The sequence below is a fragment of the Neofelis nebulosa genome, chromosome 13 (assembly GCF_028018385.1).
Source record: "Neofelis nebulosa isolate mNeoNeb1 chromosome 13, mNeoNeb1.pri, whole genome shotgun sequence".
Classification (NCBI taxonomy): Eukaryota; Metazoa; Chordata; class Mammalia; order Carnivora; family Felidae; genus Neofelis; species Neofelis nebulosa.
In genome coordinates, this window is record NC_080794.1 from 52,928,856 (window position 1) to 52,947,683 (window position 18,828).

Sequence of the window (18,828 nt, forward strand, 5' to 3'; positions counted from 1 at the left end):
AAACACTCTGTGGATATTCTGTTGAACGAAACTGTTGTCAATAAGGCATCTTCTATGACTTGCACTCAAATGCAAGGCCAGGAGGGAAGCCAAGTTCAAGCTTGAGGAAATAAGAAACAGGCAAAACAGGGATTCTTCCAAAAGCTCTGATTTCTACATGTTGCCTAAATCACTGAAACAATTTCCCAGGAGCAAAATAAACAGAAGGTGGTCGTATGCAAAATATTTCATTTTCTTTATTTTTATGGATGTCATTAATACAGCAGGAACTGGTATGATTACAAAAGATACAAAAAAATCAGAAGAATGTTAGCTTTCAATAGAAATTAAAACCTGAGCTGAAGGCTGATCAGAATGTCTGACACTTGGCACTGTCCTGACGAAAGTTAAGAAACGGGTTTGCCCAACTTCATAAATAATTCGTATCGACTCAGAGGAAGTTAACTTACATTTCAAAATCTACACATTGAGCTACAGATGCACGGACACTGGAGTCAAATGACTTTCACTGTCGACAAGCATTTGTTTAAGATAACCAGTGTTACCTAAAACTCTCCAAGGGGGAAAGCAGGGAAGCGTGTAAATTGTAGATTTCTAATTAACAAGTTGAGATGTGCTGGTAGGATATGGTTTAATTATTTATTCATGTAGATCTAACAGGCTGGCTCAGTTTGTCAGAGGGTAAGCGAATGCCGAAAGACAAAGGCATGGGGACGGGTGAACACGAAGCCACCCCAACTTCTCAGAAACAAGTGGCACAGTGTAACACCATCTCAAAGAACTGTGCTAGTGGGAATAGGAGACTTGTGGTCTACTTCAGTTCTCACTTTGGCTTCTAGAGGATCTCTTATTGAGCACTGGGTGAAAGACAGGGAAATTCAATTCCTTTTATTAATAAGTGTCCATAAGCAGGAGGGAAAAACAAAAGCTAAGTGAACAGGAGTACATTTTAATATGTTGAGTCTTGAGTCATACTTACATACCAAATGGTTAATATACTACAAAACTTTACAAACATAAAATCTCCTCATCGGCTGCAGAACTTCCACACTAACGGAATTAATTTCTTCTCCCTTTTAATTACTTCCACAGAAAGTCCTAAAACTGAGGAGTCACTAGAATACCTGCACTTCCACACGTGCCATTAAAACATAGTTATTTTTGTCAAAACGATGCAGGAAGCAATTATCACATGAGGTCAAGGATCTTATATTCTCTCAAAACATAGTTTCGGGTTTTTGTCTTCCAAGTTACATAAAAAGAAACGAGACCAGCTGGACTTGTAGTTTTTCTCAGCCCAAGGTCATTAAACTCCCAATGTCTCCATGCTAGGAAAGGATACAGTATTTAAGTGCTCTATTACAAAATATCTCCAGTTCTAAAAGGGACAGCTTTTATTTTTGTATTTAAAAGAAGGCTGAAGCAGTGCCCTTTACTTAGCGGAGACCAGCCACTGACTTCCTACCTGTACCAGCTTTCCAAGATGACACTAAGTGAGTTTTTGCCCTAATATTTTTGCCCCGGGTTTTACGAGGTTTCTCTTCTTTGTGCACCTTCATGTGCTGCCTAAGATGGGAGCTCTGGCTGAAGCATTTGCCACATTCACTGCACTGGTAGGGCTTCTCCCCTGTGTGGGTTCTCTGATGTTGAATAAGGTGGGAACTCTGGCTGAAACATCGGCCACACTCATCACACTGATAGGGTTTTTCTCCTGTATGAATTCTCTGGTGTTGAATGAGATTTGAACTCTGTTTAAACCTTTCTCCACACTCATCACATTTATAGGGCTTTTCCCCAGTATGGATCCGCCGATGCTGAATGAGGTTAGAGCTCTGAAAGAAACTTTTCCCGCAATCGGCACATTTATGGGATTTCTTTCCGGTGTGAATCTTCTGGTGTTGAAAAAGAGTTGAGCTCTGACTGAAACTCTTTTCACATTCAGTACATTTATAGGGCTTCTCATCCAACCTTCTTCTCAGTCTACTCAAGCTTGAGTCAAATCGAACAGTCATTCCCCATTTTTGCCGCTGCCGGCCTGTTTTGCGTGGGTTCTCATAAGCTTTTCCTTGGCTTGAGCTCCGAGAAATACCTCCCTTAGGTTTTCCTAACCTCATGGTGGTGAGCCAGATGTACTCTTAACACTCTGCTCTCTTCTTCTGAAGTTTCACCTCCTAGAGCTCCTCAGCTCAGAATTTTCTGCGTAGAAGAAAAAAATAAAAGCCAACTTAGATCATTTGTTAATTATTCAACTTTAATACCTCTTCAACCCACTAAAATTGTATCCATGCTTAAATTAACAACGTATCCAGTACAGGGGTGCCTGGGTGGCTCAGCTGGTTAAGCGCTGGACTTCGGCTCAGGTCATGATCTCGCTGTTCGTGAGTTCGAGTCCCATGTTGGGCTCTGTGCTGACAGCTCAGAGCCTGGACCCGGTTTTGGACTCTGTGTCTCCCTGTCTCTGCCCCTCACCCCCTCACACTCTGTCTCTCTCTTTCTCTCTCACAAATAAACATTAAAAAAAGTTTTTTTTTTTTAGTGTATCCAATACATATGAAAGACAATTCTGGGGGAAAAATACTTGAAAAATAATTCTAATAATTCCCAGGGTTTCAACTTAATAAATATCCCCAAATTTCGACCCAATTTACCCATGGAGTTTTTGTCTGTTGAGACATGCCAAAATAAAAGTGATAATGTGAAATATATGTTTTTATTAGGCATTATCAAATGGATATAGAATTCTGAAGGATGAAAAGGCTGAGACAAAATAATATCTTCATGGGAACAGAAGAAATAACTCCAAAAGACAGTCAAAATTTGGGTAATAGACTATCATTACATTTTAGTATTTACTCCCATGTTAAAATTCTACTTTCTTACTGGTGACTACATAAGGCATCCAAATGAAAATGAAATGACAAATCATACTACTTTATTAAATATTTTTGTTTATCCTTACTTGGTTAGCCATTCTACTTTCACTGCGTGAATACTACTTGGCTTTAACTTTGTAGCATAAATTGCTTTGACAGTAGGAGCTCCTCTCTAGGGAGTGGCAAGTTTGTGAATCAATTCAATAACACTGGATGAGAAAAATACAAATGAAGAGACGCTTTAGTATTTTTTCTAGATTCGAATGATCCAAGAAAGAGGACAATTCTTTGAAAATTTGAAACAAGGGAACTGTTTTTGGAGAGAGGAAAAAAAAAATTTCAGAAGAACTTTTAGTGGACAGTGGAATAAAACGGAGTAGGAAAAAAGCGGGGTGAGCAGGGCACAAGAAAAGGAAGGGCGGCAAGTTTACATGCAAAAATAGGACAGAATTTTGTAAATACCCAAATGCTAGGAAAATTCAAATAAATGAATTTCATCTATTTAGCTATTTATTGAAATCATGGCCATAAACAAGTAAGTCACTAACTCCAAATAGGTGACAATGTGGGATAAGATGGGCTACAAAGGTAATAAAATTATTGGAACTATTTTCCACATCTTTTGTCAGAAAGTAGACTTTAAAATCAGAATAATTACTCTGGGTCTCTGCATACAAGCTTATGAAGGAAATAACTGAGAATACAAATTACATCACTGTTCTTGCTTTTCCTTCATCTCATACTGTATAATTGAGACTCTAGGCCTGGTAGTGCTGAGGGCCTTATTTGGATATTTAATAATTACGTCTGTTGTAATTACGGTAAGTATCAGAAAGAGCAAACTGCACACACTATCAATTACTGAGAGGGCACCACTCATTCCTTTAGTGAATATTTACGGAGTATCTATTACAGAATGTATCTACTTACAGAATATCTATTACAAGGAAACATTTGTTAGGCACATGGTCTTGTGTTCAAACAACAGCTATAATGGGACTTACACATTGAAAAAAGAAATCATTTTTCATACTCTAGAAGTCAGATCTGGTAGGAAACTTTTAGACTGTGCAATCCACCCAGAACACTACAGATGAGAAAATCATGCTGAGAGGTAGCCTGTGATGCCAGAGACTGTGCTATGATATTTCATTCTCGTAGCAGCTTCACGCGACGATCTCTATTTTACAGCTAAGGAAAGGCAGGCATACTTCGGCCAGGCTCCCAACCCCTAGCAGCCAGGCCCCAGAGCTCATGCTCTTCAGTGGAAGACCCGACTGCAGCCACAACTTCTAACACCAAGTCCAGCGCTCCGCCCCGGTGCTCAGCATAATTCCTCGGCGGGTGGAGGTATTAAGGTAAACCCGAGCGATGGGAACTGTAGTCGTGCGAACACGCGTACCGGAGCGGGCCTTGCTTTCTCTCGCATAGAACTGGGAAGACAATAAGGCTGCTACATCATCAGGGTGTTAGAGGTGTAAATGAGTCAGTCTCTGCGGGTCGCCCCTAACAGCCCCGTGCTACCCAAGCGTTTGTTCAAACTAGTTAGTCCCGAAACGGCGATGGCCGGCGTAGGGGATGCGGCCCGACTCGCAGGGACTCCCGCGCAGGCCTCCGCCCTCCCGAGGCCTCCGCCGGCCGCTCCTCGCAGGCCCGGCCCGCCCAGCTCCCTCCGCCCCCGCCCCCGCCCCGTGGCTCCGGGAGCGGGGGCCCGGGTCCGCGCCGCCCCGCGGCGGCCAGCTGACGCCAGAGCGGCCTCCGAGCACCGAGCACCGGGCCTCGCGCCCCCGGCCCACTCACCGTGCCGCGGGCCACCGGCCGCCACCCTGGCTCGCTCACTCGCTGGGCGCCCCTCGCGCCGCCGGAAGTGAGGGCCGCGCCGTCAGTCGGCGCCGAGCTGCCGCTCTAGGAACGCGGTGGGGGCGACCCTCTATGGTGCTGGGCCCACCGGAAAGAAGGAACCCTATGCTTCTCCTTGTTTGTTTCCCGCTCTCGCCCCTCTGATGGCATCCGGAGGCCGCCGGGACAGCAAGACCTGTGGCGGGGCCCCTTTGTGGGCGCCCAGCGGCCTACGGGGCCAGCAAACCGAAGCCCGATCAGTCAGGGCTTTCTTAAGGCAGCGCCGGCCTGCCCGACCCCCTAGACCTCATTCTTCCTACAAGTATTGATCACTTATGAATTATAAGAGGTACTTCTGGAGAGCCGAAACTGTTACCGATAGTTTTTCATGAGTCACCTGTGTTAAATTTTTTTTTTTTTTTTTACCAAGTAAATGTCAAGATTTTTTTTTTTTTTTAATTTCAGGGTAATTTACTGTCTTATATTAGTTTCAGGTAAATTTTAAGATGTTGATTTGGCTTTGTTAAGCAATTCATGAATGGGCAGCATCCTATCTGGGAAGTAGAGACGCTCCAAGGAGTTGTAACAAAATGGAAGATTTTTATAGGAAGGAGGGACAATAAATTACCAGCAAAAGAAAAAAAGTGTTGTTACATTTTGGGGGGAGGGAAGGAAAAGCAGGGTTTTTGTCATGCAGATGACCTCACTAGTGCCCATCAGGACATTTCAGGTATTAAAAGGCCACAGTCCTGGGACAGATTGAAACTAATTAAGTCTTGAGTTCCTGTTGTGGGGGAGCGGCACAAATGACCCCATTTTGGGCTTCTTTAACTCCTTAATTATCACCAAAAAGCCTTTGCAAAGTGGAAATGATCATACTCTCTAGTTCAGGAAACCAAGACCTAGAGAAGTTTGCTCAGGCTTACACAGTGTGTGAAGTGGAAGACCAAGGATTGGGAGTGGCCTTTTCAGCAACAGTCTCCTGATTTTCAGCATAGTCCCCTGTTTCGCTTTAATAATGATCTCTCCTGATTCTTCTCTCTTACAAGCTCCTCCTCCTTCTCCAGCCTGGTAGGTGCTGGGTCATCTGACCTTTCTTCCTCTCTGTGCCCTCATTCCCCTGTTGAGCTACTCCAGTCTGATGGCTTCAAATACCATCTGTTAAAGCTGGAGACTGCCGACTTGGTAACTCCAGCCTGATCCTGGGACGCAAATATTATTGAACTCCAGGCCTGTATCTGCAATTGATTACTCAGCTGCCATTTGCATGCGTGATGGGACACCCCAAACCTAACATACACCACAAAGGAACTTATGACATTCACCCAACCTGTTCCTTCAGTGGTCTCCGTCCCAGCAATTGATGGCAACTCCATCTTCCTAGTTGCTCAGGTCAAAAATCTTGATGTCGCTGTTGTCTCTTTATCCACCCCAAACCCAAACCCAATCCAGTCCTCAAGTCTGGTGTCTCTATCTTCAAAATCTACCCAGAATCGAGCCACTTTCAACACCTTCACGACTATAACCTGCCCCAAGCTGCTGTCATCTCCTTGAAGGCTGGGGCTTTTCTGGGAAACCACCCAGCAGGGACCAGTGTGCCCTTGAGCCTGGTGGTATTTGACAAGCTCATTCTAGGAAGAAGCGCCTACACACGTGACACAGAAGCCCCGTCTCAGCAGGGAGTGCCGCTGCATTTGGCAACAATGCAAGGGAGCCTGGTCACACGTGTGACCCAAGCACAGTAACAGGAGTGGTCCACACACAGGGACCCCTGGACAATAGTTCTGTCTACCAAGCCTGAAACTTTGCTTTCTGTTTCCTTTGGGTTCCCTGGGAAAGGAAACTGTGGGAATTCCCACTCCTGGGTTTGTAGAAAACATTCTATTAAAATCCTGGCGGGGGGGGGGGGGGGTGGGGGGGCGGTGAGGGGGGGCGGGATAAGCAGAGCCCCACCCTGCATGTTCTGAGTCCAGGCGCAGGTCAACAGCTGACTTTCTTTCAGACAATCTCAGCTTGTGGGGCCTAAATACAGCACATGTACATATGCTGTTTTTATGCTTAGAATGGCTTGGCTATGACTGCACTTCCTGCCTGATCACGGCTGAGGGACTGAGGCAAAGGGGCCGCTGCCCACCTGGGCACCTAAGAAGGATGTCCCGCTCCTTCTCCACAGCTGCAGGGTGCCTGCATCCTGCCCACCTTGGGGCACATTGCACACTCCTGGCTCCTCCACAAATCACCTGGTCAGACTGAATAAGCCTTGTGCTTTGTTTCCCTGCGACTAAAGGCCCAGATGTATCCTGGGTGAACACAGAGCTTTATTGTGAAAGTAGGAAGGTCTTTAATCCGTTTTCTGGTAAACATTCCAAGCAGGTGGCATATGGTTATCACATGAGAAAAACAAGCTGTTTTTTGGTTCCTTCTGATGATTTGTTCTGGGCAAATCACCCTGTTTTTCCTGAGTCCAGGCCATCTTTTGCAATCATGTTGATTTCATCCTGTGTTTATTATTTTCTCTGGTTGAGACCTGGCCTGGGAAGGCAGGTTTGTTCTAGGAGAGGACACTCACTCACAGGAGTCTGTACTTTGTTTTTGGATACTTTTATTACCTGAGATACTAGTTAGTGAGGGAGCACGTGAGAAATATCGTAAGCTCTATGGAAAGAGGAAAATAGAGCTCCCACACAAACCAGCAGGAAACCACAGAGCCCAGCAGAGAAAGTCTGCAAGTGTGGTGTCACTGTGAGCTGAATTAGCAGCTTTTCAAATTGCCTCTGAAAAGCAAATATGCTGTTGATGAAAAGATTTGCTAACCCCTTAGATGACTGTAGAAGTGTACATTCCCCCCTTTCCTATACAACTTGCTAGTGATTTTTCTTTGCTATGATAGTCACAAGTTAATTTTGATAATGTCTATTTCAAAAGTGATCCTTATCTAGAGATGTCTTGAACAATAATATTGTAGCAACTGCAAAAAAAGAAAAAAAAAATCCCAAACACCGAAAAAACTATAAAATGAAACCAGGGACTGCTTTCAGAAGGTCTCCTGATCCAATGGCTTTCCCCTGGGCTTTGTCTTTCTCCTATGCTGGCACGTGTTTCTCAGGCTGGAGTGCCACATACTCCAACCCGGGCTCAGCCTCAGGCCTCCTTCCAGGGACTTAGATCAGCTCTATCCTCTCTGGTCCAGCTCTGCTGTTCCCCTGACCCTCCTGGGTATCCAGCTTGCTTCTCCAATTGAGGGTACCCCTGAACACCTCCCGGTGAGGTGAACCGTGGCTCTGTCTTTGTCCCTCCAGGGCTGAGCACAAGCCTGGCATAGTTACCGCTGAACAATGGATTGGCGGTTGTCCTAGACCTGAGCTTGTCAATAACGGGTTGGGGAGTAGAGCGACCTGGGGGAGCCTGTTTAATTTGTTTTGTACCCTCTCTTAGGTAGAGATGCTGCCATCCCATCTGAGCTCCTGCCTGGAAGATTCCTATGGTCCTGATGCCAAGATTTTGTAAATCACGGTGGCCCTTTGCTTATCATTCGGGCTGCCCACAGACCCCCATCAGTGATTCTTTCTCTGTGCCCTTTGGCTGCCTCTGTCCTCAGGCCCCACACCAGTCCCAAGGATGTGCACTGAAATGAAGGAGTCACGTTGGGGTCTAGAGCAGCGGGCTGCCCCCAGCGTTGGTTCTTTTGCCAACTTTGGCCACACGTATCGTAGGATAAAATTTGAGAGGTTCGAGCAGGGAGTTAGGGTGGACACACACAACAAAAAGAAGGCTTGGTCCTAACTCCTTCACTTCAGCACACCTTTATTGAGCACCTGTGAAATTATGTTGCCAAAGGAGAACAGAGACGACAGAAACTGCAGGGGATCTCCCTGGGGCATCTCTGCATGTCTCTGTGACGGCAGAACTAGGTCAGGGCACCCCTGGCACGAAGTTCACCCTGAACAGTGGATCCACAGGACAGGGCTGCTCCCAAGCTCTGCTCTTTATGGGGGCCAGTAAGGAGCCACTGCACGGAGCAGAGTTGGGATCTCTCTTATATCTGGAAGACTCTCTAGTTCTTCTCTTTAAATCCACTATCCACAGGCCCCAGTGGGAAAAGAATTTTGTCTTTAATTTGCTCTGGTTTGGACAAACACTTCACATGACCAACGTAAACTGTTGCACAGTTGTGCAAAGGCCTTCTTGTTCATTCCAGAAATTCTCCAACAGCTGACAAACCCAAATTGTTCTGGCCCCAGGGGGGTTCAAAGCGCTTTCTCCTCAAATACACATTTCTTCATTGTGCCCCTTTGATGGGAAGCGTAGAGAGTGGAAGAAAGAGACCAGAAAGGGCAAGAGGCACACAGGCATCCATGGGACAGCGCGATGGGGACGGACCATCGCCTTCCCGAGCCCACCACGTGGCTGCCCCCCGCACAGCCCCCTGGACTCTGCTCCACACAGGCTGGCACCCTTCCAACGCCACGTGGGCCACCTCCTCCATGTGATCAAAGTGACATGTTTCCTGCAGCAAGCTCCTTATAAGAATTCCTCAGGTCTCACTGAGGATGTTAAGAGTGAGTGCTGCAGAGGGAAGATGGTGTGCTCATGGTCTTACTCCTGGTCTGACCTCTGCTGCCAGGGTGCTAGGCTGCATGGGGCTCGTGGGGTGAGCGGCCAGGGATGCCGTGGAGAAGTGATGGCCGGACACAGGGCACATCCCGTGTCTGCTAGCAGCCCCTGCTTTTCCCAGCAGAGTCCGGAGCTGCTGCATGAGGTGAGGGCAGACGGGGATCTTGTGGGTCACGTGGATGAGGTGGTGGGGGGCTTGTGGCTGTGCAGAAACCCTGGGCCAGGCCCGGGGAGAGCAGACAGGGCGCACGCCTCACGGGCTCGATCGGGTACTGCTCTCCTGAGCCAGAGAGGTACGGCGTGAACAGGACCGGCCGCGACATCCAGCCCCATACTCTGGCCAGTGCCACGGCTTCGGGGCTACTTGCCGCGCAGGCAGGCCTCACACAGACACCCCACCCGGCAAATTTCTGGCTCCTCAGGCCTGGCTCTGGGCCCTGTGAGTGAGCCAGGAGCCAGGGGCACGGGACTTATGGTGCTCGGGCAGGTAGACATGTAGAAGCACGTGTGCTAGACTCCTCAGCCGGTGGCTCTCGGTCAATGTGACCGATCAGGGCCTGGCCACCGGCACTCGGTGCGCACCGGCCGTGGGAGGCTTCGGAAGAGGCTGGTGCCGGCTGGCTACTCGGCCTCCACCAGCTGCTCCAGGCGCTGCAGCATCGTCAGACGCAGGGCTTGGAACCTGGAGGGAGACACAGTCAAGGGGACTCGCTGACACGGGAGGACACAGGGAGAGGGGAGAAGAACGAAGGAGCACACAGGTGCCTGGGCCAGTAGGCCCGCGGCTGGCAGCCGTCATCTCTCCTCCACCAAGGAGAGGGAGGAGCCAGGCCCACACCCTGCAAGACAGCCGGCTTAGAGGAGCGGACAGACGGGGCCTCACACCCCGCTGGGCTTCAAAAGCAGAGCGCGCTGTTCCTTTCCGAAAGGGGCGTGCTGGAGTGGACAGGTGGCAGGGCAGGGATCGGGAAGCCTGCGCTCAAGCCCAGGCTCGTCAGTGACCTGTGCTGCGACCTTCCTCACCTCAGGCCTCGGCTTCCTCTCCGTGCACTGAATAGACTGACCAGGTGCTCCCCAGGTCCCCTTCCAGCTCCAAAACCCTACAGTGACACTGCAGACTGCACGGTGGACCGTCCTCTCTGACTGGGGGTCTCTGCTGACTGCCGGAAGAGGCCTCGCCGCATGGACGGAAGCCCGCGGGGCGTGGGGAGGGCCGTGGCTTTCCAAAAATCACTCAGCCAGAAACCGGAATCCAAAGCAGTCTCCCCACCGCAGGCCCTGGCCGTGAGCAGACTCCCTCCTTCCCTTCCTAAGGAGGGGGACTCCAGCCCTGGCCCTGGCTGATGCCCCAGGTGCTCTCCCTGCCCCACCCTCCACCCTGCAGGGGGACAGACCAGTCACTGGGCTGTGCATCTTGGCTAACCTTGCCCAGCCGGGCCTTGATGTATCTTCCCCAGGAGCCGGCTCACCTTTCCATTGGCCGGGTCCCCTGCGCCCGAAAACATCGGCTGTTACAGAAAGCTCCAACAGCCACCGCTTTGGGGCAGGCTCAGAGAGCCCACTAGCACAAAAGGTGCAGACCAGGCTGAAACCGCCCTGAGCAGGCCCTCTCCTCACTTGCCCCTACAGAGCTGTGTCACCAGAAGAACTCGTTACCTTGGCCCAGCACCCAGCCACACTCCTGCCTGACTCCCCCACTCAGTTTCAACAGCTGTGCCCTTCCCGTGCTGGTGAGGTGCTGGGGCCAGATGGGCGGCTTGCACCACAGCCTGCCATTCTGGCAGACTGTCACCCCATCTTGGTGTCAATACTGAGCAGGGGGCCAGAGGGAGGAGCTGGGGAGCCAGGGCTGGAAGGCGAGGGGAGAGCTGTCCCGGCCCCAGCCTGGGTGCTCTGCCCTGCATGCTTGCCCTGGTGTTCAGGACCCACGACTGGCTCCTTCTGTGCTGCTTACTTCATGGTCAGTTTGATTATTTCTCTTTCCTCCTCTTCTTTTAATTTTTCAACAAAACTGTCCAGCACCGGCATTTCAAATTTAATGTACTGAGCGACCTAGAAAATCCAAGAACATTTGAGTGTGCTTTCAATTAGAGGCCAGACATGTGTTTTCTTTTCCTCGTGGCTTCCACGGCAGCCAAATCCGGCAATGTCTTATAGCCAAGGAAGTGGCTGCCCTCCTCCCCAGCCAACCCCAGCACTCTGTCTGCTCTGGGATGGAGGACGGATCGGCTCATTTTTACCTCACAGGCCACTATCATCCCTGGGACGAAAGGTTAAGCTGGATGTGAGGAAAATTATTCAAGAGAGAGCAGGACCACACTGGGTATTCTCTGGGGTTGGGGGGGAGAGGGGCTGGGAACACCACTGTTTCTATCAGTGGAACGAATCTGCACTAGTCTGTGAATGGTCTGAGGGATACAGGGTCACCGGCCTTTGCCTTGGGTTCAAACCCTATGGGCCTTTCCTGTGTAGGGGAGTTTGGCAATGTGCTCACTCCTAGCCCAGGACTCAGGCTGTGGTAAGACTTAGCCAGCTGGCTCCCTTCCACAGGCCCTGGGTAGGTCCTAGTTAAGGAGCCCTTGTGTAGGTCTTTAAGGTAATAACTAAACACACTCTAACAAAGGAAAAGTTTCTACCTGCCGAGGGGAAAAGCACAGGCTATGGTTTTCTAGGACCCAACTTCTTTTTTCCCCTAGGCCTGCTGTTAGAGCTGGTGGTCACTGACAGGAGGAGGGAGGGCTGGAGCCCTCACTCTGCCAGGCTTGGGGCCCTTGAGGACAGCTGTGTGGCCCCTGGAGACAGGGCCTGGCCAAGGTGCCCTTCAGAGCCCTTGGGGCCCCCATGCTGTCATCCAGCTCTTCCTTCAAGAGCAGGCTTCCCAGAGCCTCAGCCCCAACTCACGTCGTGGGGGACTTCCTCGCCCAGGTCGGCTTCCATCAGGAACATCCTGGCGATCTTCTCACACGGCCCGTGCAGGATCCTGGAAATCAGCGGGTACTCACAGTCTTTTAATTTTGTTCGCTCTGAAAAAGAAGGCAATTTACAAAATTCATGGGGCATTAGTACTGCCCCTCATTGTTCCAGGCCGGGAATCTGGTAGAAAATGGATGTCCGGGGGGCCCAGGAATCTTCTCCAGGCTTGGAAGAGAAGGGTGCCCGGAATGACATGTGATTGTGGCACAAAGCAAAGACCCAGGTCAGAGAGGAACAGGAGCCGAGGGAGAAGCAGAGAGGGCAGAGTGGCCATGGGGAGGCCAGTACTGTACAGAGGGCCGTGCGGGTTCGGCAAACGTACTTGGGGGGGAACCTTCAGCTCCAACTCCCGGACCCCGACACACATCCCCCAACCCCTCCCAACTGAGCGAGGCTGGAGGTGGTGACTTCCTTTGGGATTATGAGAGGCATAGCGAGGGTGCCTGGGTTTCGGCCTGGCAGAGGCATTCGTCGTGGCCCCCTGCCCAAGCAGCACGGCCATTGAGCCTGCCAAATGGACAGCGGCTTTTGTTGTCATGATCTGGAAGCACAGGCAGACACTTACCCCCAGACTCGTGAACAATGTAGAGTGCAAATTCACTGGGGCCATTTTCCACCTGTACAGGCAGTGATAGGCAGTCAGACCACGGCTTTCTGGGACAAGATGGACAGAAAGGGATCCCTGGCAGTAACCACACCCCCAGTGCTACACACACAAGTCCCCAAGGATCCTCCCCTCTCCCTGCTCTAAATCCCAGAGATGCTGCTTCAGTCCAGGAAACCTTGCTAGACCTTCTACCCAAGAACCACGGGCACCTTCCCCAGCCTTTGCCAGCACCCTCCTCCAACAAAACAGCAAACCACCAGCCTCCCGGGGCAAGGCCGCTCATGGCCAGACTTACTCGGAACTTGTTCAGCAGCAGGGTGAGCACGTGCAGCGTTGTCATGGTGCTGTTGACCCTCACGTTGGTCACAGACCCATAGGCAGGAGTAAACACTGAGGTCTGTGGAGGGAGGCGGAGAGTTCAGGGCAGGGCCAGAGGGACATGGAAGTGACATCAGGCAGGGTCTGGGCACACTGTCAGCCAAGTGGTCCAGAGAGACAGGTGAACCTGGGCTGTGGGAACACCTGTGCTTGTCCGGTCACAGGTCTACACACAGCTGTGCCCACATCTGGGTGCACTTGGGGAAACTGTAGCAACAGAGGACTGAAAGAAAGATGCCTCCAAAGCTGTCAGGGCCAGCTCTCTGATCCTAGGAGCCAGTCCCATGGAAGTACTTCACAGGGGGTGGGTGGGCGGGGGGGGGGGGGGGACCAGTCTCCTTCTCACTCTGTCTCTGAGTCAAATTGCCAAGTGTCTGTTGATTCTAAGACGGAAAGTTTTCGAATCCGTCCACTCCTCTCCATTCTCCCAGCAGTGCCCGAGAAGAGGCTGTCCGTCTACACTGCCTAAGTGTCCCACCTTTCTCCTGTCCAATCTCAGCACTTTCCATCCATTCTCCACCCTGCTGCCCAAAGGAACAACCTTTCAAGCACCTTGCAGCTCTGTGTGTTCTGGACCAGCTGCGTTAGCACAGAGTCTTGGCTCCCAGCCCCAGCCTCCTGAATCAGAACCCGCATTTTGAGGAAACCGCCAGGTGATGCTTTCCATACAGGACAACTTGAGAAGCACTGTCTCTTAGCACGGTTCTTGTTAAAAGTCTCTGAAGGCTTCCCATGGCCCAAACGGCACCATCCACAGCTCCTCTCACTGTTTACACATGTGGTACGATGATTCTCTCCCCGTCTCCCTGTGGTCCAGCCACACAGACTCTTCACATTATGTTCCTTGCCTTTGCCTATGAGACACCATATATCCAGCCAACCAGGGCATCGCCTGAGGCTTCATAGTCCTCAATGAACACTAGCCAGGTTATAGACCTGCTTAGCATTTCATCCCAAATCTTTGATTGGCTCCTACAACAGCTTTTCGAAGTACCTGTCACTAGTCCTCCTTTTAAGAAAGGACGCCGAAGCTCGGAGAGGTTAAGTAGCCCGTCAGGGTCACCCATCTAGAAAGGACAGAGCCATTGGAAAGCCCTTGCTTTGGATCCTCCCTGTGAGACTCACTCCCCCACCAGGTGAGCTCTTCCTCACTTGCCAACACCAAATTCAAATTTGCACATTCCTCCTCTGTGGTCCCAGCCCCGCTGTCCCCAGCAAGTAACTGGAGCTCGGGTGTATGAAGGACCTGCTCAGTGTCCCCAAGCACCAGGGTCAGACTCAAATCCAGACCTGCCTCCTCCAAAGTTGAGACGTAGAATGACTCTGGGAGATACAGAACGCCGGAATAGGCTTTCAGTCCCCAAGAAATACGGACTGGAGGAGTTAGGCCATTTCAAGGAGAAGAAAGGTCTTGTCAACAAGACGTTGTCAGTGCTTCTGCCCGGTGCCTTCTCTCACGATGACACTGACCAGCTCCACGTAGGAACGAAGCTCCCATCTTTGCCATCTCTAACCACAAGGGTTTCTCTCTGGTAAAACACATTGGAATCCAACAGCCCAGGGCAAAGCACTGGGACAGGTACCAAGTTTAACCCGGTCTGGAAATCATGTCAACATCACTGCGAATCACAGCAGTTTTGAAAAATGATGGAGTCTTGAAGTAATAGCGTGCAGTCCTCAGAAAGAAAATCCAAACTAACAGCCTCAGGAAGTCAATTCTAGGAACTTCTTTTCTCCCATTGCTGCCTGTGACTCAAATACTGTGTCACCTGATTTCTAAGGACACGGATTCTGAATGGATCGTAAGTAAGGTGAGAGAGGGGGAGCCCCTTACTCAGCCAGGAGATGGGAATCCACTGTCCAACATTCCTAAAGACACTAGCTCACGTCCTGGGGTTTAGTCAGTTTGCCTGGAAGAAGGAACCCACCTTCTGTAGGTAAATCTGTCACTGGGAGAAAGAGCCACCCTGACTGGATTACAGGCTAGTGGGTTCAGTGTTGGGCTGGCTGAGGAGCCCTTCTCACCCGAGCAGCTCCAATGGGCCGAGACAAAAGCTCTCGCTGGTCATTGCTGTGCATTTTAAAGGATACAGAGTGCTCAGATCTCCGTGTCTCTGGGATATTTGTAATGACTAAAATAAGGCTTAATGTGCCAGACACACATCTTAGAGATGAGTCACTCTCTCAGAAGAGGGGGGTAAACGTACTGGAGATAAACCCCACTCTTTGGTACCTCGAGTCATGGATCAAAAGTTTCCTTTTTTAAGAATATAGAAATACAAAGAGCCTAATCCCATGCAAATATTCTTTTAAAATTTTTGACTAATTCCTTAAACTAGCATATAAATATCTAATATGCTTACATAACGCCTTACAGACCAACCCCCTTTGGAACCAGATTTAAAGAATATCCAAGCCAGATTGTGAGTCCTCTGGCTAATCCAAACCATTCTTAATCTCTGCTTAACCTCAGCCCTACCTCCCCTGTGCCCTTTCAGGAAACTTGACTCTCAAATAGTCCTGGGTTTTCCTGCACTTAGCAAAGATAACCTATTGTCACCCCGAACACTCACCGCCAACCCAGCACAGAGTGGAAGGCGGGTCCTGACAACAAGCTTGCCTTGCTGAATTCTTCACCCCGAAGTCCAGGGTGCCCCCAGAGCACTCAAGTGGCTCCTGGCAGGCCTCAACTGTGTAACCGTTCTTGAGATCTGACCCTGAGACCTGCCTTTGCCAGGCCCCCTCCCCCTCCCATGAGTCATTGCCTATCAAGACGGGCAGCTGCCTCAGCTGGAAACCCCTGCTTCCATTTCGCAGCGCTGCAGGATGTGGCCCCGTTACGGGACACTCCATCCGGGGCCTCACCCACACTGCCACTCATGCCATTTATAGCAACAATCAACTTCTCCTTTTACACTTCGGTTTGTTTAGGGACTGATGTCATCTGGGGAAGGAGATCTCTTCCTAGGGTCAGTACAATGCGCACTCGGACAAAAGGCTAAGTGCTGGGAACCAGGAGCAGGGCAGGTTCTCTGGGACACAGGAGCACATGCCTCTGGGCGCACCTCAACCGAGGGGGCTAATCTGCCCTGTAAGAATGCCAGTAACACGTCATGTTCCCACAAAACCATCAGCTGAGCTCTGGTGGAAACCTCATAGAAAACTGCCTCATCAGACATAAACATGGCATTGCTTTCCAAAAATCCATGCAACTTATGAAAATGGATGGACAGTGAGTAAGCATGTGGTAAGCAAAACAAAACAACACAGGCTTTGGGGTCACCAGGTGGAATGCTTTGTTTTGTTTTGTTTTGTTTTGTTTTTTTGAATGCTACTTTGATGTGACTTTGGGCAAGTTCTTTCTCCTCCTGAGCCCATCCCCCCATAAGGACACAGATACGACCACCCCGGTCCACAGGGCCAGGGTGACGGTGAACTCTGACAAGACTTCGGTGCGGCCTGGCCTAGCGAAAGCCCAACAGTTGCACCCGTGCAGGCTGGGGGCTGGTTCCCCGTGGCCTCAGCTTCAGGGCCCAGGGGAGAGGCCGGGCTGGGACATCACCTTGTGGTTGTAAAAGTGCCCGTTGATGGAGAACCGATGTCGCCGGATCCTCTGGGCCTCGCCAGGCGTGCGGGACCGGGGCCTCCTCTGGATCACACAGGCTGCGTCGCTCTTGGTCCGCATCAGCTGTGGGGTCTCCTCATCCTCCTCCACGGGCTCTGCAGGGAGGAATGAATGAGAAAGTTGGTTCCCGGTGGTGCACAGGTCCAGAGACCTGCTGTGCTGCCGTGCATGGGACCTGGCTTCCTGGGGCTTTGTGGTGGCACCACGCTACAGCAGACAGTAATGTGAATGCTGCTGCTGTGACAGAGGCTGGGGTTCAGCTCGGGTGATGCCCACTTTGCAGACGGGAAAGGTGACCCCCAGGCAGGATGACCTGTGTCACCACACCACATGGCCGTGGTGTGGGCCTCTGTCTCTGGGCACTCAGGGTAGGTCTTTGGCGGCCCTGTCCCAACCCTCTGAGCCCTGACTGCGAGAGGGACAGAAGAGCAGTCTGGACCCCAGAGTGTGAAGATGTCCCAGAGGTTCGCAGGGCCAGGAGGGCACCATGCCCGCTACTGATGTCTCCTTTCTGTAATGCAGCACGGTCCAGGGGACTCAGGCAAATTATGTCAAATAATGTCACCTCTGCAAGCCTCTGCTTCCTTTGCTATGAGGAGCTGATGAGACTACCTCATACTGAGGAGGGATTCAGCCAAGTGTTGTTCCTGAAGACAAGTGAAGCCATCCTGTGCCCCTCCATAAAGCTGTCCTTCGGAGACAGTCCTGACCCAAGCCCCTCCGCTCCTACCCGGGCTGAGTGAGACACGGTCCTGGGTAGCTTGAGGCCCCACTTACCTGAGCTGTCTCTGGAACTCTCGGTGCTGTGCACTGTCTGAGCGTTTGCCTCCTGGGCAGCGACCTTGCCTTCCTGAAGAAGCGGCTCCTTTCTGAAAAGACAATCATGGTGCTCACAGAGCTGCTGACAGAGAGAAGTAGCTCAAGTTAGAGAGACAAGGATGGATGCCTCTGTGGACGGGACAAAGGTGAGAAGCAGGGTAGGCTGAGGTAAGGCTGGATTTCACACCGAGTTAATGCAAAATACTAAAAGAAGAGCAAAGAAGTGCCATGGTGTCTGCTGGAAGGAGAGGGAGTCGGGCCCGTTGACCCGAGTGAGCTTGTCCCTGTTGCATAGACACAGGGACACAGGCGGTGCCCATGCACTCCTAGGCATAGACTGGGGAGGCGCTGTCTGTGGCCAAGCGCTGAGCGGGCCTTCTGGGCTTCCCTCAGGCCCGACGGAGTGTTGGGCAGGGGCAACCTTGAGGGGCTAACCTCTGGGCCTCTGGGCAGGGTGGACTCCAAGCGAGGGTAGCTGGTGCCAGGCTGGAGAAGGGCCTCTGAGGGTCCTGCTGTCTGTCTGCTCACGTGGCTGCTTTACCCCAGGGAGTGGGACGCATGAATCGCACTAGCAGCCTTTCTAAGAAGTCCGTCCAAATGCTATACTCTAAGTCTGCATGGGGTGCAACGGGGCGGCGGTGGGGGGTGGTGTTCAGTGCCCTCAGAACAGCACCTGTACTTGAATTTTCGAAGGGGAGAAAGTTTTGAATTTCTGCCTCTCAGAAGGATTCATTATAGGCAGGAGCAAGCAAAACACAGCAGCCAACTGCCCTTTATTGGGGGTGACAGGGCAAGAGGAGGCAAATGTCCACTAAGCAATAAAATAGGGACCTGTTGTGTCACGATTAAAACGTATTTCTGATATTAAGATAAATCTGGTATCGAGTCCAAGTACATTTATAAAAACAAATTCTGATATTAAAATAAAAGCAGAGCAGTGAGAGGTGAAATCTGTGTGAATTTCTGAGCTAGAACAGATGCCAAAAAACATTCATTTTGTCCAGGATGGGGGGAGCCCCCTGGCTGTAGCTTGCCTCCTTGCAGATAAGGTCGTTCCCGTGAATGTATGAAAAACACAACTGGAGGTGATGGGAGTCTGG

The 18,828-nt window shown here is 50.8% G+C and overlaps 1 protein-coding gene and 1 long non-coding RNA gene across 3 annotated transcripts in view; both read right to left on the bottom strand.

Moving 5' to 3' along the window:
* Positions 1-211: 211 nt before the first annotated feature.
* Positions 212-4,798, bottom strand: LOC131493017 (uncharacterized). Its single transcript, XR_009252397.1, has 2 exons — positions 4,674-4,798; positions 212-2,196 (listed from the first exon to the last, which is right to left on the bottom strand). It is a non-coding gene; the product is annotated as an uncharacterized LOC131493017 (long non-coding RNA).
* Positions 4,799-8,499: 3,701 nt separating this feature from the next.
* Positions 8,500-18,828, bottom strand: part of RASSF4 (Ras association domain family member 4) — a 32,590-nt gene continuing 22,261 nt past the window's right edge. Inside the window, exons 5-11 of one of the 2 annotated variants that reach the window (XM_058697056.1) lie at positions 17,687-17,778; positions 16,847-17,004; positions 13,202-13,303; positions 12,865-12,916; positions 12,228-12,349; positions 11,281-11,378; positions 8,500-10,008 (exon numbers count right to left, since the gene is read on the bottom strand). In XM_058697056.1, coding sequence (XP_058553039.1) covers positions 9,948-10,008; positions 11,281-11,378; positions 12,228-12,349; positions 12,865-12,916; positions 13,202-13,303; positions 16,847-17,004; positions 17,687-17,778 — 685 coding nt within the window. In that variant the 3' untranslated portion in view covers positions 8,500-9,947. The remainder of the gene's footprint in view (positions 10,009-11,280; positions 11,379-12,227; positions 12,350-12,864; positions 12,917-13,201; positions 13,304-16,846; positions 17,005-17,686; positions 17,779-18,828) is intronic. The other variant, XM_058697057.1, reaches the window with a different exon arrangement.